Source organism: Dipteris shenzhenensis, chromosome 6 (assembly GCF_047967505.1).
Source record: "Dipteris shenzhenensis isolate YYH24624 ecotype China chromosome 6, Dip_SZ_1.0, whole genome shotgun sequence".
Classification (NCBI taxonomy): domain Eukaryota; kingdom Viridiplantae; phylum Streptophyta; class Polypodiopsida; order Gleicheniales; family Dipteridaceae; genus Dipteris; species Dipteris shenzhenensis.
The window spans coordinates 29963652-29987893 of NC_141601.1; the positions used below are offsets into that span (position 1 = coordinate 29963652).

A 24242-nucleotide genomic window follows, 5' to 3' on the forward strand; every position below is an offset into this window, starting at 1 on the left:
GTTTTAGGATCGAGTACTTAAAGTACCTAAACTTAAGAAACTTTAGACATGTATAAATAAATAAATTATATATATATATCCAACCATGGTGTAAATATCCAGCAAAGCATTTCTATTAAAGGATACAGCTTCGCTTTATTTGAAATAGCTTGGGCCAAGAAGTGAAACTTAAAAACAAGAACAATGCCCTGTGAGTATGACAGCCCACTCACTCAATTACAAAGCAGCGTGTACAAAGCTAAGAATATCGAAGGTTCATGATCATAACACTGACAAACCTTGTGCATTATCTTGAGAAATTTAATCAACAAGAAGCAACCTCTCTACTCACAAAAGTGTTGCAATCAGTAAGAGAGCATAAAGTTACGGTATTAGAAAAGCAAAGAAATCAGAGAGGCATTGATCATTGCAGCAGCAAATTTGTATCACATTGATCAAGTTTGTATTTCCAGAATTATCTTCTTCCCTACAAGCATGGAGTTCAAATGAAACCTTATTAAACAAAATTTGAATCAGAAACCCTTGTGCAAAGAAAGCACAATCAAGCTTGCCATATCTTCCTTCGATCCCTGTTAGCATTTACCAATGAAACATGGACTGAAAAGATTAATGTGCAATAAGAGAAGTCACTTGAAAAGCTTAACAAAAGTGCATCATATAAATGGTAGCATTTTCCGTAATTAACACAATGAGACGAGGTTTCAAGCTCCAAACCTCGGACAACAGCATATAAAAAATTGTTGCACAACTGACCTCAACGGACTTCTTCCTTTAGGTCAACTGCTGCAGCAGATGAGACTCTACTTGATTAAGTTGCAAAGGCAAACAGTGTATTCCACCCATGGCACTAGCCACCAATAAACCCGAACCAATGGAGTATAACAGCAATGATCAGCATCAATATAGCCAAAACCAAGCCGGCCCTTCCAAGCAAAAAATTCTTTGCTTTCGTTCCATATTCCCAAAATTTCAGCACTCTATCAGTCCATCTCATCTGCAAAGATGCAATAAAAAAGAAAACACCATGAACATGGAGGGCTGCAAAGCACACTTGCTTCCACCTGCACAAAATCCCCTTTTTTCTTATGTCGATTCCGTTCCATACAACTCAGCTTATGTATGTTATGCATCAAAGAGCAGCCAGACTCCAATACAGGAATTCAATTATGTGAATGTACATAAATGAAATCTTGTTTAAGAAACTGCAGAATCAACATAAAATATAGAAAGCTTCTAAGACACCGCTCCATGGGATCTCATCAAGCCAATACTACTGCCTACATATATTTCACAACAGAGGAGAAGCATGCCAAAACCTGGTGCAACCAATGAATTTTGCAAGCACTTACGTCATGTCTGGTTTATTGATTTTGAAAGACACCAAGCCTGTCCACTGTTCACGCCTCCTCTTTCTAGACAAATGTTCTTACTGTAGGAAGCCACTTGGCTCACAATCCAAGCAGGTGGGCGCCTTGACGTACAAGGCCTATGGCTGGGAGGTGAGTCAACTAGCTATATCTTTTATGATTCTTGTTTGATCTATGGTATACATCTTCTGGTTTCTACCTTGGAGTCTATGTTACCTGAGGATGATCTGAGGATGATCTAGACTTATGGATAAGGTCAGGTATCAACCCTAGCATGTTAGAGTTGCTTCAGGTCCTATCAGAGCAAACCTTGGAATAATTGATTTGAACCTGTGCTTCTGGTTGAGATAGATTTGCAGGTTTTAATTAAACCTGCAAATGGTTTTCAAAAGGAATAAAATCCATGGGAACTCTAAAGCAGGTACAGTGCCAGCTATACTTTCAATTGCCTAAGCAATCCAAATTGCATATCACAATCAATAGGACTTGGGCAGGGCACTCTTTAACGGTCAGACTGCGCACCCATTTGACTAGTTGTATGAATCGAGAGCAACTTCTTTATTAGTTCTAATCTTGACCTGTATAAGTCTAAGTGACTGATTTTTGACACACTCAATTTGGAATACCATCTGCTAGAATCTGTAAGAATGGTAAAACCTTGCTCAAAAATTCTGAAATAGGTGGCTACCAAAAAAGGCAAACGTCTTCTTGTTGGTTTCGGTGGCTAGCTGCATAATGTACAAGAAGATAAGAAAGTCAAGGTAGCACAATACAGGCTGATCGATTCAAATCAAGTGGGAGCTGCCAGTAAATATACCATGTGACTCAGGCAGGTTAGATTTTTACTGCCTGCCGCTACCTGTAGATAGCTGACTGCACACCAACATGCCAGGTGGGAGTCATGTATGAGCAGGAGTAGGCTACACCCATGTGCCTCCATATTGTGATGTTATGCCAAATTGAACACTTGTCTATTAAATTCATGAGATCCATGCCAGAGTAGGCAATCAGCCTATTTTGCTCTACTTTTGGAAATTTACTGCCTTCAAGAGATATGCTCTCCCACCTCTTTCACCCCTCTGCTATCAGCTTCAAATTTTGACTTATTTTTTGAGCTAATAGAGCGTCGATGTTAATGTGGAACAGAAAGATAAGGGCCCACCCTAGTTTGGGCAAATGAGTTTCTCTCATATGCATCAGATGCATACTAGTAGATATCCCCAAATTTGACATCCTTTCAAACTTTTTATTTTTTTAACATACACAATGTTTCCAAGCCCACGCCTGTAAGTATATGGAAATTTCCTGGATAGATCTGTACATATAATACTCCCTTTTCCCCCCCAATGCTATGGACTCAAAAACGTTCATTAGCAAATCATTTGAAATTTCAAAACAGGTCAATTTGACCAATAATCTGCAATGTATACTTTTCAAGACATCCAAACTTTGCCTTGCATAGTCGTCCCTACAAGCATTGAAAAGGAAGCTTTGATGAGAGACCGTACCAGCTTGTCTAGGTCACTTGGGCTAAGGTTAGCCATAGCCTTTTGAGCTTGCTTTGCCTCCTCTGGTGACAACTTTAAGCCCAACTGCTCTCCCATAGTGGCCATAGTCTCAGGTGTCATATGCCCTACCATTGAAGCAAGCATCTTTTATCCAGTTTCATCAGCGAAAAGAAAGTCAGTACACCGGTCACAGACCCTGAACACTGGGGTTGACTAATAAACAGATCATCAAACAATCTATTGCTTTGCTAACAGAATCATTGGAATTCGTAAACTTTCTATATTAACATATCACAAAGAGTGCATCAAATCTTGGAAAACTACCTGCTTCATCACTGGATCTTTCATCTGCTGCCGCATTTCTGCCTGCATCTCAGGACCAAAATAGGACACATTCTGTGGACCGGAACCTGGCCTCGTACCAGAACGCTCTAAATTATGAGCAATACCAGAGCCAGATTCCTCTATTTGAGAGCCAGAGCTTGAGGAAAACCTGTCAGAATTTGAAGGCCCCCTTGAGGCTGTTTGCATGGAAGATCCAGATCCATTAGCCAAACCTTGTCTTTGAAAAGTCCCCATCATATCAACCATTTTCTGCATATCCTCTGGCGACATTTTTTTTAACATATCAGATGCAAGTTTGGCCATATCAGGTGTCATTTCGCCACCACTCATGGATGCTATCTGCTCTGGCCTCAACTCGCTCATCATTGTGTGCATACTTCTGCACTTCCCCCAGAATGACACATCAGTTATTATCTACCTAAGATTGACAATAATGAGCATATAGAAAAAAGGCACAGCTAGAAAAGCATATATACATATACCTAGATGAATCCTCTAAAAACACAACATAGTGCAGTTTCAATCTCACGATAGTCACTCATAAGATTGAAAACCATAAACTCCATCACGCATAGCAGGGACTAGCTACTATGACATCCCCACTGACGTCAACAGCTAGAAAAGCATATATACATGTTTGCAGGTACCTCAGGAAGTCAATTACTAAACATTGGTACCACAAAAAGGTAATTTCTTTCTATTACATAAGTTTCCCAGAACCATTAGAACATCAGAACCTTGCATTGCCGACCCTAAAAACTAAGCGAGCATATCAGCTTAAGCGCACTGTCTTGAGATGAGAGTGCAGATGGAGATGAGTGGGTGCATTGGTGATGCATATTGGAGGGAACGGGTCCAAAAGGCTAAGAAAATCCACATATGGTGTATTCCTTGTATATAGTAAATCATTGGAAAAGTAGAAACACATTTCACATTGTCTTTATACTAAGCAAGAGAAGTTGTATGCTAAGGAATCCCAAGTGAGAATTCCTTAAGCATGAGTCGATTTACCTTGGACACATAATACTTGTGAATTCTTCAAATAAATGATGAGAAGGTACAAGCGGCTTCCGAATTGCCATTGCTGAAAATTTTCATGAAACTAAGCGATTTCTAGAATTTCCTAGCTATTTCTATGGCTTCATGCAGGATCGACCATACAAACAGGCGTTGCTGCTGTCAAGTCGTTTGCACATGCTATCATCTGCCCATACAATCCCTGTGCAACATTTGTGCATTGCCTACGTCAATGTGAGACATTTGCACTGACGGGAACCTTCGCCCGTACACCTTTGGGATTCGTCCATACAATCCGGTGACTCTATAGCTGAGTCGTCCGTACATACACTTGTACTACCTGCATTTTATACGTACAATCATACGGCAAAATCACCGTACAATCTGTGCTGCCTTCTTAACACCCTATGCTGCATCAGCTGTACAATTGCACAATCCTACTGTACAACTCATCATTCGTTTGCACATCAACTATACCAAATGCCTTTGACGCTTTTGGTTGCAATTGGGTCAATTTTGCATCAGATTTGCACACTTTGGGTCAAAAATTGGGGTGGATGCATGGGATACTTTGGCCAGTCTTTATCAGATTCGCAATAAGGCCCAGGTTACCTATTTACGCAGGCAGCTGGATAATGTTAAGATGAACAAAGGGGACAGCATGGATACCTATCTCACCAATATTAAGGATTTTAGAGAGCATCCCATCAATGTTGATGAGATTTTGTCAAATTCACACGTAGTGTCTACTACACTTGATGGGCTCCCTGACTCATACCAGAGATTCGCTACAACACTGGGGCTAGTGGCCATGGGTAATCGGACCACTATAGCTTCAATCAGCTTGTTGCCCTACTATCGCAGGAGGAGCAGAGCCGCCCCAATCGGGCTTCCAATCATGCAGATCAAGTTTTTGCTACAAATCACAAAGGCGAAGGTAAGGGGGCAATAATTTCAGCAAGCCCAAACCTTCTGGCACTTCATCTACTTCTGTCCCGTCTGATGGGAATAAAAAATCAAAGCGTTGTAATTATTGTAGGAAGCCCATCATGACATCTCAAAATGCTGCAAGCACATTGCTTCAGAAAAAAGAGCGAAAAGATCTTGTTGTCACAAATGCTCATGTTGCCCCTGAACAAACTCATGAGGCAGCAAACATGGCTCATGATGAGTGGGAATTTGTTGTGACATGTCAATACCTCGGAGAAGCATGCTGCACTCTTATCTATTTCAGATTCTGAGTGATTGGTATTTTGACAGTGGTGCATCTAAGCACATCACTTCTTGCAAATCCCTCTGTCAATCCTTGGGGACTTGTAACATAGGGTTACTTTTTACTTAGGCTAAAAGTTAGTAGAAAGGCCTTTATTGGCTTGTAAGTGTTTTCTTCTTTTTTTAGGGGATACCATAAGTTGCCACGTGGCATCCTAGGAGTTAATCCCATAAGCAATACTGCTTTGTACTACCCTCAGCCATAAGCATCCCTTAACCAAGAGCAGATCATAAAGAGTTGTATGGACCCAATGCTACAGATATTCAAGCAATTAACTAATGAGATTAAGACCAATAATCAGAGGATTGACCAAAGGATGCAGAACATGTCTGCCACTTTTAATAAAAGGTTGGACCAGTTCAAGAGAAGCCAAATTTATGATGGGAAGAGACCTGTGGATGCCCAAATTAATGGAGACTCGGGTTCAGATGATGATGATGATCATCCTATACATGTAACTGAACTGGTTGGTTTTATGGCTTCTGCCTGAAGGACCTATCACTCTAGTGGAGTTACAGCTCATATGGATAAGGATTCAGCACATGGTAAGACTCCTAATAATAACAGTTCAACAGCTGAAGAGTTGTGTCAAAAATTCCATAAATATAAGTTGCTACCAGCAAACCTTAGGGCAGCAATGACATTCCAGCAATATATACAATATATACAAACAATTAAATCTATTGAACCAAAAGGACCTGTTCATCAAGACAAAGATATGAAAGACAAGATTATACTTCCTAAATTCAAAGGTGATTCTACCTATCCTGAGGAATTGGAGGAATGGCTCAGCAAGATGGATGACTACTTCCTTCTATATCCAAAGGGTGATCAAGGTAAAACCAGATTTTCTGTTCATCTGGAAGATTATGCCGACTCTTGGTGGAGGCATCTACAGCAAGAAGGGTTAACTTTTAGTGCTTGGGATGAATTCCAGGCTGAAAAGCTTAAAACTTTTATATCTCCTTTTACTAGGGATCAATATATTTGTAAGTGGTATGATCTTACTCAGCAAGGATCAGTGAAAATTTATATCAAACAGTTTTGGAAATTGACTCTGTTTATTCATGGTAGAGCTTTATGAACCCAAATACAATGGGAAGGAGAAGACTTTGGGTATTGGTCACTTTGGAACTAAACTTATGGTCAAAGGGGTTTCTAATGATGAAAGCAAACTTCCTGCACCTGCTACAACTTCTTCTATTTCTAGGTTCCCCACAGTGTATGGCAGTGACATAGGACAACCTAAGGCTTACAAGGCTACAAATGTAAAGTCATCCTTTAAACCCACTCCAAAGGATGATCTGAGTGATAAAAGAAATAAGTTGGTTAAGCAGTTATCTCAAGCAATTATTGATGACACGAAGAAGAAGAATTTGTGCTACCTTTGTGGTGAGAAGTGGACCCCTGAACATAGGAATGTGCGCAAAGCAAAAACAGGAGCAAAGTTGAGCTTGATTCTAGAGATTGATGAGGATTTATCTCCTGATACTTCTATAGCAGAATCTGAATTTCATGAATATCAAGACTGTGTGAATGAAGGCCTTGATGATGATGAGGATCGTAGTCCTAAAGGGGGGACCACCTTTTCCTTTGATCCAAGTGGGTTATCCATGTTTGATACCATACTTTGGATGATAGTTTGCCAAGGTGCTCAAATAGATCTAGACAATGGAACATTAAAGTTGTTGAAGGATATGAGGATGAGATCAGAAATTCTAATGGAAATGATGTTGTGAATGATGATGAAGTGTATTGGGATACACAATCAGTTGTGTACAGCATATCTCCAAATGTTTTTATGGGCTGCAAGGGCTCTCAAACCCTTAGGTTAAAAGGAACAATCAATAGCAGACCAGTCCACATTTTGGTTGACAGTGGGAGCACTCATAACTTCATTAATGCAAAGACACTTCAAAGTTCAACCAGTGAAGTTATGCCCATCCACTTTGGATCATGGCATCAAAGTTGAGGTGGCTAATGGTCAGCATTCCCATAGTAAGCAATATTGTCAGGCTGCTTAAGTGCAACTTTCTCAAGACTATACTTTTCAAGGAGATCTATTTGTCTGTATGTGAGCCTTGTGCCTTGGGCAAGCATGCAAGGACTCCATTTCCAAAAGCAAGCTCATGGAGAGCAATGCAAAAACTTGAATTGATACACTGTGATTTGTGGGGACCGGCTAAAGTGAATTCACTTGGTGGATCACGTTATTTTATGTCCCTTATTGATGATTATTCGCACAAGTGCTGGCTGTATTTTCTCAAAAGTAAGGGTGAAACTCTTGATGTGTTCAAGCAATGGAAATCTTATGTGGAAAATGAAACAAGTATGAAAGTGAAGACTCTCCGCACAGACAGAGGAGGTGAGTTCATGTCAAATGAGTTTGATTTGTTATGCAATGAAAGTGGTATGTTTCATCAACTTACTACAGCTTATAGCTCTCAACAAAATGGAGTAGCGGAAAGAAAGAATCGCACTGGGGTGGAAGGAGCACGATGCATGCTCAAAGATTCAAGATTGGGACGTAAGTTTTGGGCAGAGGCTGTCCACACAGCCATATATTTGCAGAATAGATCTCCAACAAAAGCGCTTGATGGTATGACTCCTGAGGAAGTCTATTATGGTAAGAAACCAAATGTGTCTCATCTTCGTGTGTTTGGATGCTTGGCATATGCTCATGTGCGCAAGCAAAACAAGCAGAAATTGGATGATAAATCAATTAAGTGTATCTTTATTGGATATGCAACATGTTCAAAGGCTTACAAACTTTATGACCCTGTGAGTAAGAAGGTTATAATCACGCGTGATGTGTTGTTTGATGAGACAAAGAACAGCGCTGATTTTCATTTGGTGGAAGAAGATGAAGATCCCCTCATTTTCTTTGAGGTTGATGAAGAGATGGGCGACAAGAAAGATGAAGGATTCAAGGCAGCTCAAAACAGGCCAGCAAGTATCAATGAAGGCATTCCGCCTCAAGATGTGCATGAAACAGTCCCAAATATTCCAAATGTGGTTCCCATGGATGGTGTTGATGCAGACAATCCACAAAGTGTGAAGAAATTGCCCAGATGGTATATTAAAACTATTGAAGATAGTAGCACTTTGGAGCAGGCTGAAAGTAGCAATGATGGGCTGAGAAGATCACAAAGAATCAAGGACAAAGGTACGTCACATGTGAACTTTGCTTTGATGGCAAAAGTTCTTTCTAATGATGAACCCACTTCATTTTCTGAAGCAATCAAAAACAGCAAATGGAAAGAAGCAATGGAAGAAGAATACTCTTCTATCATGAAGAATAACACTTGGACACTTGTTGAGTTACCTCATGGGAAGCAGGCCATTGGTACTAGTGGGTTTTCAGGATCAAGTACAAGGCAGATGGCACCTTGGACAAGTACAAGGCAAGGCTGGTTGCTAAAGGTTATGTGCAAAAAGAAGGGATTGATTATGAGGAGACATTTGCTCCAGTTGCAAAAATGACAACCATACGATTGGTTTTGGCAGTGGCCACTCATCATGGGTGGTCTGTCGCACAAATGGATGTCAAGTCTGCCTTTCTCAATGGCATTCTTGAAGAGGAGGTATATGTGCAACAGCCCCAAGGCTTTGGAATCAAAGGCAAGGAGAGGCTTGTGTGCAAGCTTAAGAAGGCGTTGTATGGCTTGAAACAAGCTCCCAGGGCATGGTACTCAAGGATTGATGAGTATCTCACAAAGAATGGCTTCATGAGCAGTAAGAATGACTCCAATCTTTATGTCTTTCATGAAAATGCAGATTTATTATTGATCATTGTCTATGTGGATGATTTGGTAATCACAGGAAGCAGCACCTCATTGATTAAGCGCATAAAGAAGAGCTTGTCAATTGAATTTGACATGAAGGATTTGGGACAGCTTCATTACTATCTTGGTATTGAAGTTTGGAGACAGGAAAACAGTATGTTTCTTACCCAATCCAAGTATGTGAAAGATGTACTTGAAAGATTTGAAATGGCTGATTCAAAAATAATGCACACCCCCATGGAATTGAATGAGAAGCTAACCTCACGTGTAGATGAAAAGAAAGTGGATGGCACACGTTATAGGAAACTGGTTGGCAGTCTCATTTATGCTACTATCACGAGGCCGGATATTTCATATGCAGTGAGTGCTCTAAGTCAGTATATGGCAGATCCAAAGGAAAGCCACATGAAGGCAGCAAAGCGGTTGTTGAGATACATGAAGGGCACTTATAATTATGGTCTCGAATTTGTCGCATCTTGTGATTTATTGCTGGCTGGTTATTGTGATTCTGATTGGGCCAGCAGTGTTGATGACAGAAGATCTACCTCAGGATATTGTTTCTCACTTGGCTCTGGAGTTATTTCATGGAAGAGTAAGAAGCAGCCCACGGTTGCTTTATCCTCTACTGAAGCTGAGTATATTGCAGCAAAAAGTGCCGTTTGTGAAGCAGTGTGGCTGAGGTGCTTATTGGCTGAAATACATGAAGTACACGCAGGTGCAACTGTGACAATCAAAGCTGTATTCAGATTGCTAAAAATCCAGTATTCCATGCAAGGACGAAGCATATTGAAATTCATTATCATTATGTTCGTGAGAAGGTGCAAGCGAAGGAGATAGAGCTGGTTTATTGCTCTACTGAAGATCAAGCAGCAGACATGCTTACTAAAGCATTGTCTCGAGATGAGTTGGAAAAATTCAGAAACATGATGAATGTAAAAGAGAACAGATTGATCATTAAGGGGGAGTGTGAGAGTTAAAATAATGATGCCAATCTAATGTGCAAGGGGGCAGCAAATAAATGAAGGGTAGTACAATAAATGTGTACCAATTGTTAAGGTACAAAGAGTGGTATGAATAAATGAGGCCCTAACATTAGGCGCCCTATGTATGTATGCAGTTTTCAGTTTTAATGCAAGTTACTCTTTTGGCTTCTCAACATGTCTCTTCGCTCCTCTCCTTCTCTCTCTCTTTGATCTCATTTTCAGCAAGCTTCCTCGCACTTTAACAGGGTTAACCGCTGGTTGGAAGAGTATCTAAGGCATTTTTGCTTTGAGACCCAAGCATTGTGGGATCAATGGTTGCATCTAGCTGAATTTTGTTATAATACCACCAAGCATACTTCAATTGGTATGAGCCCTTTTGAAGCCATGTTTGGCTGTAAAGCTCATGTTCCATCAACCATTATTGATCAAGCATTGACAAGCCAGCAAGCCAAGAATGATTTGGCTCACATGACTGCTCTATTACAGCAATGTAAAGATAATATGGTAAGGGCCCAAGCAAGGATGAAGGATTATGCTGACGAGCATAGGAGAGATCTTTATTTTGAAGAAGGGAATTATGTATTTCTCAGATTACATAAGTCTAGGCATGCTTCTTTGAAAGGTAATACAAATGTTGAACTTGCTCATAGGTATTATGGACCTTAAAAGGTTTTGAGGAAAGTTGCGGAAGTGGCTTATGAGTTGGAGCTCCCACCATCCTCTAGAATACACAAAGTATTCCATGTATTACTACTCAAGAAGTATTTGGGGCCTAAGGAGCAAGTTATGGAAGAGCTACCTCCTATGGATGAAGAGGGCCAAATTTAGTATATACCTGAGAAGATCCTTGATTTAGAGATCATGTGTTGAGGAACAAGTCCTACATGGAATATCTTATCAAATGGAGAGGTCTACCTGATGAGAAGTCTTCTTGGCAGCCATCTACAATTGTGGAGAAGTACCCTCAACTGCTTAGCTGAATTCTATGGCCAAAATTGAGTCTTTATGAGCAGATTTGATTCTCTCTTGCTATATAGCATATATGGACATGCTGCAGCCAGCATTCACTATCCTTTCTCAGATCAGCATGTCTCGCACTGGATTATATGATCAGATCTGTTATATTGAACAGCATACTTCTTCCACCCAATTGCTTGATTTCTTGGGAATATTATATGATCCATTTACAGATCAGCATGCCTACAGGGAGGTATTTGACTGAGAAACTTCATTGTTCAGTTGATATGACCAAAATTGAGCTGTTCAGGTTTACAAAGAGCATTGTATGTCCAGGTTACAGCCTTTTCAAATTTGAGGACAAATTTCTATTTGAGAAGGGAGGATTGTAACAGAGGGTTACTTTTGACTTAGGCTAAAAGTTAGTAGAAAGGCCTTTATTGGCTTGTAAGTGTTTTCTTCTTTTTTTAGGGGATACCATAAGTTGCCACATGGCATCCTAGGAGGTAATCCCATAAGCAATACTGCTTTGTACTACCCTCGGCCATACCTATATAAGGGCTCTAGTTGTACTTGGCAAGGCATTCATGACTTGTACTTCATTACTGAAATAGAAATTACAGCAAGAGTTCAATACTCAGCTGAATTCTAAAAAGGATTGACTTCCTCCTGTCCTTGTGCAGCCCCTCACAAGTCTCTGTTGTAGGTCCAGCCCATGACCTTCCACTCCTACCTTTTTCCTAAAACATAAGGTACTTCACTACTCAACTTTCCTGCACATTCTACCAAATTTAGGGGTGTTTACTGTCAGTTAGGAGCAGTCTTGTTGCAGGGCTGCTCCACATGGTGGCATTGTCACTTGTGCCAATAATCCATCATATCACGTGAAAGGGATTGGCTAGGTTAAGGTCACTTCCATGTCAAGGGATTATTGGCACATGTGGGCAGGTTGCACTACTACTTGGGTATCCAGTTTGCTTGCGTAGAGGGGGTATGACAGCTCTTACACCGCTTCCAGTTCAAGGATTGCAAGCCGGTTTCTACACCATTGGAGCCTGGGTTTCGTATCTCTTCAAACGATGGAAGTGCCCCATTTGATGCCACCCTTTATCAACAGGCTGTGGGCTGCCTCATTTACGTATGTCATACCTGGCCTGATCAATAGTATGCCATTTCCCACTTACGCATGCTTTTACGGAGTGATTGGGAAGGTTGTTACAACACGAGAGTGTCTCACAATGGCAATTGTTTCATGCTTGGATCTTCATGCATTTCTTGGTTCAGCAAGAAGCACCCTACAATTGCTACTTCCAGTTATGAAGCTGAATACAGGGCAACCTTCACAAAGAGTGTCTCACTCCGCAAGTTGCTTGCAGATCTTGGCATTAGCCATCTTCTACTATCATCTACACTAACAGCCAGCATGTTTTAGCTGTTGTGTTAGAAATTGACCAACAGAGGCTACGCACAGCGGAAGACTGATAGAATAGCCCAGGAGCTCACACTCGGTTGGGGAGACTTGGTTTATTACCAAGACGGTTAACCAAAGAACTACAGAGCTGAGAGTGTTGACTTCGGTCAACGAGAGTTAGCATATGCCAAGAGGGTTAACTACGGTTAACCAAGATGTGCCAACTTCAGTTGGAGAGTTGTGCCAACTTCGGTTGGAGAGACTTGACTATAATTAAGGCGCCTCGAGCCTTGGTCAAAGCCCTTAATTATGATCAAGACCGTTGACTTCCGTCAACAAGAGAATAAATATATATTTTTATATTTGTTATGTGTGCACATGTGTTCAATGGGGCCGTCCACCGTGACTAGAATTAGTCCACAGTGTATTATTTGCATGCAACAGCAGCGCAGACTGGCTGCACAGGGCACCCTTATATAGGGGCCTGTGGCAGGCCAAGTCGGCCCAACCAGGGCCACCGACCAGGGCCAACCCTGGTCAGTTTTATGGGGCCCATGAAGTCGGCCACCAAACAGGGTACCGACCCTACTGGTCGGTCATCTGAAGGGACCTAGGCAATGTCTATAAAAGGCCGACTTCTCCATTGATCCCTGCATCCAGTGCACTACGAAAACCCTTCTCCAAGGCAGCGTTCAGCACTCAGATCTGGGAGAGTTTGTGAGAGAGAGTTCATCAGTTTGCTCCAGCACCCTGCTGTGATTTGTACAGCTCCCTTGGAGCCATTTTTCTGCCCACCATCCGGTGGATGAATATACTCTCTCTATCTATTCTTGATGTTATCTCTGAGTGTGTTTCTGTTGCATCTGTGGTCATCTATCTAAGTTGAGTGTGTAAGAGTTAGAGAGATCTTGGGTGGAGGATTGAGTGATTCATTTCCTCTTCATTTCTAACAGCCTGACAACGCACATCTGACGGAACACAATAGGCGTTAAGGGGCTTGCAGGAGTGAACGCTACTCATGGGCGATGGACAAAGTGATAGATTTATTGTGTTTTCTTTGTCGTGACGTAGATTTGTCATTTATGGTCAGGCGTGGAGAAGGTGCGAAGGAGCGAACCCTGTAGACGGAGACTTTTGCTGGGTTTTGCATTTGCGCGACGTTGACGGACGTGCGTGATGACCTTGGATTTTGCCAGCCAAGGTTCAACCTTAGGCTTACGTGGCAGCAAGCAGGGCACATGACATGGCACAAGCGTACACATGGCATGCACAGAGCTGACGTGGCAGACACGTGTGGATGCTGACGTGGCAGTGGGAGCTAATGCTGACGTGGCAGCACATGCAAGGTGATGACATGGCAAGACACATGGCAGCTGACCTGGACTGCTGAGGTGGCAAACCAGTGGCTAGACTAACTCTGGTTAGTTAACCCTGGTTAGAGGTTCAATTAGTTGGTCTAACCAAACTAGACTGGTTAGTCAAACCAGGTCTGACTAACCAACCTTAGTTTTAGTTAACCAGACCATAGCTGGTTAACTAGACTACAGATGGTTAAGGTCCAATTGAGAGCCAACCAAACCAAACCAAAACTAGTCTGGTTAGAGTAACCAGCCAATTACTTCATCTAGTTACTGTTCCACACAAAAAAAAGAGACAGTTGCAGAGACTGTTTCTGCTAGCAGTTTTCACCTATCTGAGAGAGTATTTACTGTGAGAAAAAAGCAGAAATCAGAGAAAAATCAGAGATTTTCACAAGTAAAGGGATGCATGCCTTTGTGCTCAGGAAAAGGGAATCAGATGCATTCTGAGTGCTTTTTGCAGCAGCCAGAAAAGGGGCAATATAGTCATTGATGCCTTGGCAACTTTGTGGGTATATGCCTTGAGTTGACAGCCCGGTACTAGCATAGATTGTGAATGCAAGACACCTCTTGTTGAGGTAAATTTTCTGTTTGAAAAGCAAAGGTTGCGTGCATCAGTTGCATACACAGTGTGAGTGTGAGAAACTTGCATATCTCAAAAGAGTTGTAAGAAAATGGCTCAATCACCTATCCAGTGGGATTCACAAGATAGGGATGTACATCCCAGACAGAGAAGTGTGCAGCAAAATCAGCAAGAATTTGAGGAGATGGTACGCACACGTATACAAGAGATGGAAAATCTCAGAAAGGATCCAAGAGCTCAGCATTTGTTTCAAGCAGAAACTATGCCTAATGCAGCTTATGATGTGCCAATGCTAGAGGCACACTCTCGTGTACAGCCACAGAGAGAGATCTCATAGGGGACGGTCTCATAGTAGGAAGAGATCAAGGCATGTGATGCTGAAAGATATCTGGGAATCTATGAGAAAGAGTTATTGGCTGTAGTTCATACTGTGAACACATGGAAGCATTATCTTTTGGGTGCAGATTTTACTGTTAAAACAAATCACCAAAGTCTAAGATATTTTCTAACTCAGACAAAACTTTCCAAGAAGCATATGAAATGGGCAAATATGCTGTCAATGTATCATTTTCAGATTGTCCATACCCCAGGAATTCGGAATAGAGTGGCAGATGCCTTGTCCCAAAGACCCCAGGTCAACAATGTGACTATTGCTTATCATCAGGACCTGGAAGCCATGAGGGAGCAATATGCTAATGATGCAGATTTTGGCAAGATTTTACAACAAATGCAAGAGGGGCAGTGCACCAGTCACTCTTCCCTAAAAGATGGGTATCTAATGAAAGATGACTACCTATGCATCACCCAGGAGATGAGGAAAAAGATTTTGGATGCACCTCCCTATGCTGGACATAGAGGAATTACAGCAACAACTATAGCACTAGAGAGGTATTTCTTTTGGCCAGGGATGCGGAAAGATATACATCAGTTTGTTACTAAATGCCTTACGTGTCAGAAAGTGAAGTATGATAGACGGAAGGCACCTGGCCTACTTATGCCTCTTCCCATGCCTCAGGCACTGTGGGAAAGTATTACAATCGACTTTATTTTTTATTTGCCAAGATCAAAGTCAAGGAATGATGGGATTTGGACTATCATTGATCGATTCAGCAAGCAAGCTCATTTCATTCCAGTTCGCAAAACCATAAAGGCAGATCATATGGCTAAGCTTTTCATGGCACAGATCTTTAAGCACCATGGTATGCCTAAGTCCATTGTCAGTGATCGAGATCCCAGAATGACCAGTCTATTCTGGAGAGCTTTATTTGATAATATGGGGACGAATTTGAATTTTTCTTCTTCTTTCCATCCCCAGACAGATGGTCAAAGTGAAGTAGCAAATTCTACAGCATTGGATATGCTGAAATGCTACGTGGGTGACCAAGGTTCAGACTGGGAAAAGTACCTACCATTGGTGGAGTTTGCTTACAATAATACAGTACACAACTCTACAGGGAAAGCCCCCTTTGAGGTCATCTATGGAAAGGTGATTCTGCCACCTATCCTGAGGACCAAGGACGAAATATTTGCAACTAATCAGTTTGTGAGAGACCTCCAGACAGAAATCCAGACAGCAATCGAAAGGTCTCAAGAGAAACATAAAAGAGCTGCAGATAAGCATAGGAGACAGTTAGATCTCAAGGAAGGGGATTGGGTACTTTTAAAGTTCGAGAAAGCTAGGCTCTGCAAGTTTAAAGACAAACAGAAAGTGTATGCAAAGTTATCTCCCAGATACTATGGCCCTTTCAAGGTTACAGAAAGAATAAATGAGGTTGCATACAGGTTAGCAGTGCTAGAGCATTGGAGGATTCACAATGTATTCCATGTGAGTCTTCTAAAGAAATTCCAGGGTCCAGAGCCTACAGAGGCAGTATCAGAAGATCCACCAGAAGTGGATGAGCTAGAGGAGGTCCTTCAGCCAAAGAAGATTGTGTACCATATTGTACGCAAAGGCCCTCAGGGCAAGGAGTTTTACAGGTATCTTGTAAAATTCAAGAATTATACGGCATTAGATGCCAAGTGGATGGATGAAGACATGTTATCCGATCATCCACAGCTTTTGAATGTTTACAAGGAAGCTTTTCAGTTGAGGTCAACTAAATAGAAGCCGAGGGGATGTCACCACAATGTAAATATACTAAGTCAAAGTACAGTTGACCATTTATTTGATCATAATAAAAGAGTTTTCATATGTGTTAATTATGGTCAAATGGTCAAGGAATTGACTACCGTCAAAGATACTTGACTCTGGTCAAGTAAACCTGACTTCGGTAGGGGAGACTTGGTTTATTACCAAGAGGGTTAACTACGGTTAACCAGAGAACTACAGAGCTGCGGTCAACGAGACTTGGCATACGCCAAGAGGGTTAACTACGGTTAGAGAGTTGTGCCAACTTCGGTTAGAGAGTTGTGCCAACTTCGGTTCGAGAGACTTGACTATAATTAAGGCGCCTCAACCCTTGGTCAAAGCCCTTAATTATCATCAAGAGCATTGACTTCGATCAACGAGAGAATAAATATATTTTTTTATATTTGTTATGTGTGCACATGTGTTCAGTGGGGATGCCCACCATGACTAGAATTAGTCCACAGTATATTATTTGCATGCAAAGCGCTAACAATTAATGGGTGCCATGGTGGTGCGCTTTAATTAATTGTTACAAGTACTAGGAAGAGTTATTTTCCTAAGCGCTACGAAAGCCTACCAAGAGTCTAGGAGGCAGTTCGCGTGACCAAGTGCTTCGAAGACTCCAGAGTTGCCCTTAGTGGCATGTAATTAGGAAAGTAAAGGGAAGCCTTAGAGCTCATGTAATGATTCATTTTACATTTGGATTTATGTATGTACAGCTTCTACACTGAACTTATGTACTAAGTTTTCTCTCAAGTAATAAAAACCTTGGGGGGGGTCCAACCCGACGATTGTCGTGGGCCCTAGTGTATCTGTTCAGAGAGGGAGAGAGGGAGAGAAAAGAGAGTGACTTTGCTGCCCTTTACGAGTAACATTTCGTAGAGAAACAAGAGCAAGAGGTTTTTCATGCTTTCGGGATTTCACTATCTGCCGGATATCTCTCGACTCGAGCCCACGTGCTCCACCTCAAGCTTATGTGGACTCTCTGTCCTGAATGATCCTCTCCACCTTACTGCATGTGTATCAGCCTAGGGTGGAGTGTCCAGAACTCAATACCACCACCAACTAGTCAAATGAGGATCCATCACCACTGGTAGACGAAGCGAAGTACAGAAGGCTTGTGGGCAGTTTGATTTACTTGTGCAACACACCACCGGACATCAGTTTTGCGACTGGTGTACTAAGCAGGTTTTCCAATAAGCCCCGGGAGAACCATTGGAGGGCAAGGATGCGGGTGCTGAAATACATCAAAGGCCCTTTACCAAGGGCAACACCTTGACCGGGTTCTGTGACTCGGATTAGACAGGAGACGTGGACAGCAGGAGATCAGTGACAAGTTACTGTTTCTCACTTGGATCTGGAGCTATGTCATGGGTCAACAAGAAACAACCCACAGTTACTCTTTCTTCTACCGAGGCTAAGTACAAATCAGCATGTTTTACTTCTTCTGAGGCAGTGTGGTTGAGGAGGATTTTAGGGAACATGGGTGCAGTGCAGAACAAGCCTACGCAGTTATCATGTGACAATCAGAGTTGCATGGCAATTGCAAAGAACCCTATGTTCCACGCTCACACAAAACACATTGAGATTCAATATCACTTTGTACGCGAGCTCATCATGGATGGAGAGGTCGACTTGGTGTACTATCCGACTGCAGAGAATGCTGCGGACATCTTCACAAAGGCTCTTGGAAGAGACTTGCTGGAGAGGCATCTGCATCGACTTGGCATTGGGCCGAAAAAGTAAGTTCACTTGCGGGTGGACATTGAGGGGGGGTGTTAGATATCAATGCTCCACTCTCGTGTAACTACGCGGGAACCAGCTAACTCTACTTGTAAGCCCTCCATATGAGGAGAAAGCATTTGAGTAGCTCGGTTATCCGGTAGGTCCTGGTTTGGACACCAGATGGGGACCATGTGTGGCCTGATAGCTGGACGGCTTCAAATAGAGTTGGCACACTGCCAACTAGGCTACATGCAAGTGCGGGAAGGCATCCCATGACTGACCACACTGAGGGTAGACGGAGCATTTCCCAGGGCAGTCTACTCTCGGGTTGCGGGGCCTGTTTGGAGCCCCAGATGATCCCGGATGGCTCTGGGCCGAACGGACACCATGGGTAAGTTGCTCTATTCTGCGCCATGGTTCTATCGTGTGGTCAGTGGCCTATTTCGGGACCGACCTTCAATCGACCGTTTTGGGCGGACTGGGTCGATCACCCAATTGGGTCTAACCAACTACGACTGGTGGCTAATAAGAGCAAGCCCGTGAAGCCCATTATCATCACTGGCTACAGCAACCTGATTCCTTAGCATCCAGCCTCCGTCCTCTACTGTTTCCAGCACGCCATCGAAGCTTCTCTCACAGGAGCGCACGGCTGGGAGGCAGCGCCATCTATTGTATCAGTTTTATAGCAATCAAATTTTTTATTCTCCATACTATCTGCTTTTCTCTCTTGCATACGAGATCCTGTTATCTGTTGAGCACAGACGTTGTATTGTTTTCTTACAAATAACCCTCTATATGCTCAATAGGAAAGTGATGAAAAGATTCGAAACCAGACTTTGCCATTGCCGCATATAGGGTTTTTGAAAATAGGGTTTTGAATTCTCAACCAAGAAATTCTTCCTATGAACTTTTCTAGCTTCCCTAGCATGTTCTTGAAAACAAAAAAAGCCATTCCATAGGTTTGATCTATATAAAGCATATTACTAGTATGTATGTTATAGACAACATAAATAACTTGTGTGGTATGAATAGGACTATAGGAACGGAAGTCTTAAGATGTGTGTTTCTAAGGCATCTTAGTTAATAAAGAATGTTATTGTTTGTATAATGAGTACTAACTAATAAAACCTTACAGTTAGACCATTTAATGTTACCTTCCCCAAAATCATGAAAATTATTCATGTTTGACCTAGCTAAGAAGTTAAACCTTTCTTTATATATGTTTCTTCTAACTTTTTTTATTTGATTTACAGAGGTAGTAGACCCAGCTAAATCACGTACCAAAGGGACATGACCATCACTAGCATTTCCAGTGTTGTTCGGTGAGGTTAGGCGACGAAAAAATAGATAAAAGACATGCATTCTCCATAGGCTAAAAGGATCAGCAATAGGGACATGAAAGAAAATATGTTTATCTGAGATCTCCTGATTGTTTTGATGCACCAAACCTTTGGAATATGCACACGAGGATGCAACGTAGAGGCCTGAATCATAATTTAACCAACATGGAAACACAAGACAAAATATTAAAAAAGTGCACTTATCTCACCTGATCATTTCTGGGTTCTGCTTCAAACGGTTCACAGTTTCAGAAAACACCTCCGTATCAGGTGGCAAAAGTGTTTGAGTGTCACTCATAGACTGCTGTCGACACTGCTCTTGATTACTTCCATTAAAAGTATCAGCTCCTCTGGTTAGCCTTTCAGCCTCCTCCTCAGTAATCTCCTCTATTATACATCCTAAAGCACCCATTTGAAGCGAGTCATCACATATGGATTTTTTCGATGTTAGCATGACTTTGCACCTTTTTCAAGACACTGGAAAAAGTATGAAATAGAACAGAGATGACATTATTCAGCGGAAGCACATCTATAATACATCTGCCTCATACCATCTTCCCTTGGCTCACAGATCTCATTGTCAAGTTGTCCGCCTTGCTGTTCAAATTCATCTTTAAGTTGCCTGAAATATATCTACGGTCAACAAAATATATGACAGATGCAAAGCACAATACACTATTTAAAACAACAAAGAGGGTCTCAAGTATACCTCAGCGCTTCTTGTACTGTCTCATCCTCTGGAGCAGATTGTGCAGCTTTGGTCAAATCTGTGATGGCTAACTACTCATACAACAATTTAAAATCATAGCCTGTTCTCAATGATTAAATAGTTTGCAACCCAATGATGGCATGTCTATTACAGATAAAAGGAAACCTGAGGGTAAGGACTATAAATGCAGCATGTGCTTACTTTCAACTTGCCTATCGCTTTGTATGCTTGACCCCGACGGTACAATGCCTTTAAATTATTTGCATCATTCGCCAAGACCTGATAAGATGAAGTGCACTTGCTCAAATTCATAAACTCATAAGCTTTTCATCTAACACTGATTTGTTAAAACCCAGGCTTGGGAATCGGGCAAACCTCTGAGCCTTCTGCTATAGCTTTGTCATACTGTTGTGTCTTCAAATAACATGACATCATGTTCAATGAGCAGGCTAACCGCAAATTCGCTGCTTCTGAAGTTAGCATACCTGATAAGTTGTGCTTAGCCTAGTCGTGGGTAGACACCCCGCAAAAAACACAAAACGCCCCCAAAAAAAAGTTATATCAAAGAGGGAGCATAAGGAATAAGAAATTAGCCTGCACCAAGTGCTTGTGCAATTATTCCTGATCAAGATGAAAATCCATCAAGGGCAAAGTAAGCTCTTACACGCTCATATTTTTCTGCTGCCTCTGTGAATTTCCCAATTCCATGCAACCTGTTACCCTGTTAACCAAATGACAAAATAGTACAAACAGATTTGCAATTTAGTCATTGCTTTTAAATTTTCATATCTGTAGAGAATATGCTCATTGCCCTGAAACCAAAGGTCAAACATCTGTGCCCTGTAAACCAAGCTTGATTCAACCATGGAATGTATAAGCCCTGACAAAAGGCAGTACTTCATCATCCTTTGACACACAGTTTGCTTCACACCTGATTCTTTAAAGTTAAGGCTCCTTGAAACTCATATGTTCTCTGAGCTTCTGCTTGTGCTCTCATTCCAGCTATTTCTTCAGGAGATGCTTTGGCCATTCGTGAAGTCATTTCTGCCATATCCTCTGGACGTATATTTTTCATCTGTTCAGCAGCAAATCGGACATCTTCTGGTTTGAGATTCTTCATGCCCTCTGTGGCCATGCGAAGGAGGTCTGGATTGTTCATCATCTGCCATAACCAGAGAAAGACTGAGAGCCTAAAGCATACAGTCGAAACTTCAAGCAGTATGCCTTGTGGGAGAGCAAAAAATTATCAGTGTGACCATATAAGACATAGCTGTTACAAAACAGAGACGAAGGTTTGCTTGCTGTAGCCAACACCCCTACAGCAGAAAATGTATAAAGAAATGTAGCCCAGGATACATACAGTGCTAAAATCAAATCTAGTGCCTTTCCATCGTGCACATAAGTGTATAAAGAGATAGATACAGGCAGAGATCTTTGAATAATGCACAGTAGAGTAGAACAGCAAAGACAAACAAAACCTGATACAAAATCATCAAGCAGATATGCTACTGCCAAGATGTGGACCCCTGGCACCTTTAGAACTGTCTTCTACCTCCTCCTAGCACTTTCATACGTCTGTTCACTCCTATGGAGCATCAGTGGCTGCTAAGATGCTGCACAAACAGGCCTCCTTGCTGCTCTGCAAAGGAGTCAATGGTGAGGCGCTATACACCTTCTCCTTGACCTCCCTGTTGCTCTGGCGTGCAGCCAATTTTGCGGCTCCCTGTGAATGAACCTATTTATAGGGCATATAGCCCTCTAACCTGGCTGACGTGCTGCAGACTAGCCGACCAGTCTGTCCGCCAACCATAGATTGGGCCGACCCAGTCTGCCTTCCTCTGATCAACCGACCTGATCATTGGGCATATTTAAGACTTTGTTACAGGTGCCTCTTACATATATACCTTTGTAAGAGTAAAATATATCCAATCGTAAGACATTGTTACAGGTGCCTCTTGCTGGGACCAGCCCCAGCCCAGCTTAAGTCTTCCGTATCTGAAACATCCCACATGGATCTGCTGAATGCACCTGTGCCAGCCACCATACCTGCAGTACCATACGCCTGCGCTGTTACTGCTACTGCCGACCATGCCACATGGCTTGTCCTGCCACCAACTGTTCTGCCGCCTGGTCTTGTGTGGGTCCAATCAGTCCTTCCTGCGAACTGCTCACTCCAAGCTCTGTCTGCAGCCCTGCACACGGGCTCTTCACCTTCCATGATCCTTCAGATGCTGCCTATGTGGCAACTCTCTCCTCTCTCTCAGATCTGCCCCTCATGGAGCTCTCTCTTCTACCCACACAGCTTCCTTCTGAGTTCAATAATGCTGCTCCCCCATGTCCTCACTTGGGGGGTTCACAAGAGGGAGATGACTCCTATAATCCCAACAACACCCCCTGTGGCTCAACAGCCACTCATCGATACGATACAGAGCTCCCACAAAGAGGCTCTCAAGACAAGTGGGAGATGTCCTTGATCTTTGATATTCGAACCCACAGCCTCCATTCCTCTACAGTCCATGTGCAAGGACAGCTATCAAAATGATCCCCCTCTGCCTCTCCTGGGCAGGCAACCCACAACAAAGGCCCTAGCAGTCCCTCACATGGGCGGGCAGACCCACAACCAAAGGCCCTCACTCAGTGATGCAGGAGAAGCCACCTCTACCAAGAGCGTCTACTCAGATTGCAGAAACAGGGGCAGGGCACACGGTCACAGTATGATTACGGAGTTCTTCCACTCAGGTCGCACAGACTATCAGACCACGAATGGTCGGCGAGGTAGAGACCCAGAGCCAACGACACTACACACTCAACAAAGAACAGACACACAGATCATGCTTGGTGACATCCCATCCCTGTTCAGCACCGTGGCACGACTAACAGGGGTTACCGTGGTCCTTGTCAGACGCAAAGCCTGTTGGAGGTCAACATCTCCTGATGTCACCATAGAGAGAGAGAGAGAGAGGGGGGGCCTTTGTTGTGGGTGTGCAAGAGGTTCGGATAGGGTACAGAGAGAGGGCCTTGTTGTGGGTGAGCCTGCCCCCCATGAGGGTGGTTAGGGTAGGATGGTTGCCATATAATTGCTCAGGGCTGGAGACATGTCATGCTGCTCCTGTGGTGGCCTTTCTCAGGCTGAGGTGGGCCGACCTGATAGCCGACCACCTAGGCCTGGAGTTGGGAGGCATAGGGCAGGAGGCAGCCGCTATTGGCTGCATGGCAGTCTCTTGTAGGGCTGCAGGCAGTGGCAGCCTGGTCGGTGTGGTTGGGCAGGGGTAGAGGCCTATCTAGGGCTGCCTTGGAGCCCCTTTTGTAGGGCTGTGCAGGTTGGTCAGTGGAGCCCCCAGTTGGGCTAGGCACAACAGGGGAGCAGCCCCTTTATAGAGCCCTACAGCAGCCCTTGGAGACTGGTAGGTGGGTTGGCCCACCCTGACTGCTGGTCGGCCCCTAGAGCAGGGGCATCGATGCAGGAGCACATCAACAAGTTACAGGAACTTTGGCAGGAGATCCTCCACGCAAGGAAGCAGATAACGTCCGAGGACATGGCCACAACCCTACTGTCCCAGTTATCCTCTCAGTATGGTGCATTCTATTCGTCCTTGATAGCCAGTGGAAGGATGAGAGCGTTGACCCGGAAGGAACTGGTCCCGATGGTGCTTGACCAGGAGGAGAGGTTTGTAGATCGTACCTATCAGAGTCAACCTGAGGCTAAGGAACGGGAAGCACTCAAGGCATCATGTACATGTAATCAATGTGTCC

The 24242-nt window shown here is 42.9% G+C and overlaps 1 protein-coding gene across 2 annotated transcripts in view; it reads right to left on the bottom strand.

Moving 5' to 3' along the window:
- Window positions 1-422: 422 nt before the first annotated feature.
- Window positions 423-24242, bottom strand: part of TPR7 (Tetratricopeptide repeat (TPR)-like superfamily protein) — a 29345-nt gene continuing 5525 nt past the window's right edge. The window contains exons 2-12 of one of the 2 annotated variants that reach the window (XR_015541173.1): window positions 21421-21651; window positions 21154-21210; window positions 20865-20993; window positions 20691-20768; window positions 20490-20560; window positions 20332-20402; window positions 19990-20179; window positions 3200-3599; window positions 2876-3019; window positions 754-994; window positions 423-569 (exon numbers count right to left, since the gene is read on the bottom strand). Coding sequence is in view for 1 of the 2 variants with exons in the window: in XM_087376026.1 (XP_087232152.1) it covers window positions 848-994; window positions 2876-3019; window positions 3200-3599; window positions 19990-20179; window positions 20332-20402; window positions 20490-20560; window positions 20691-20768; window positions 20865-20993; window positions 21154-21210; window positions 21421-21651 (1518 nt within the window). In the remaining variant the exon portion in view is untranslated. Of the gene's footprint in view, window positions 570-590; window positions 995-2875; window positions 3020-3199; window positions 3600-19989; window positions 20180-20331; window positions 20403-20489; window positions 20561-20690; window positions 20769-20864; window positions 20994-21153; window positions 21211-21420; window positions 21652-24242 lie in introns of those variants that run through there. The other variant, XM_087376026.1, reaches the window with a different exon arrangement.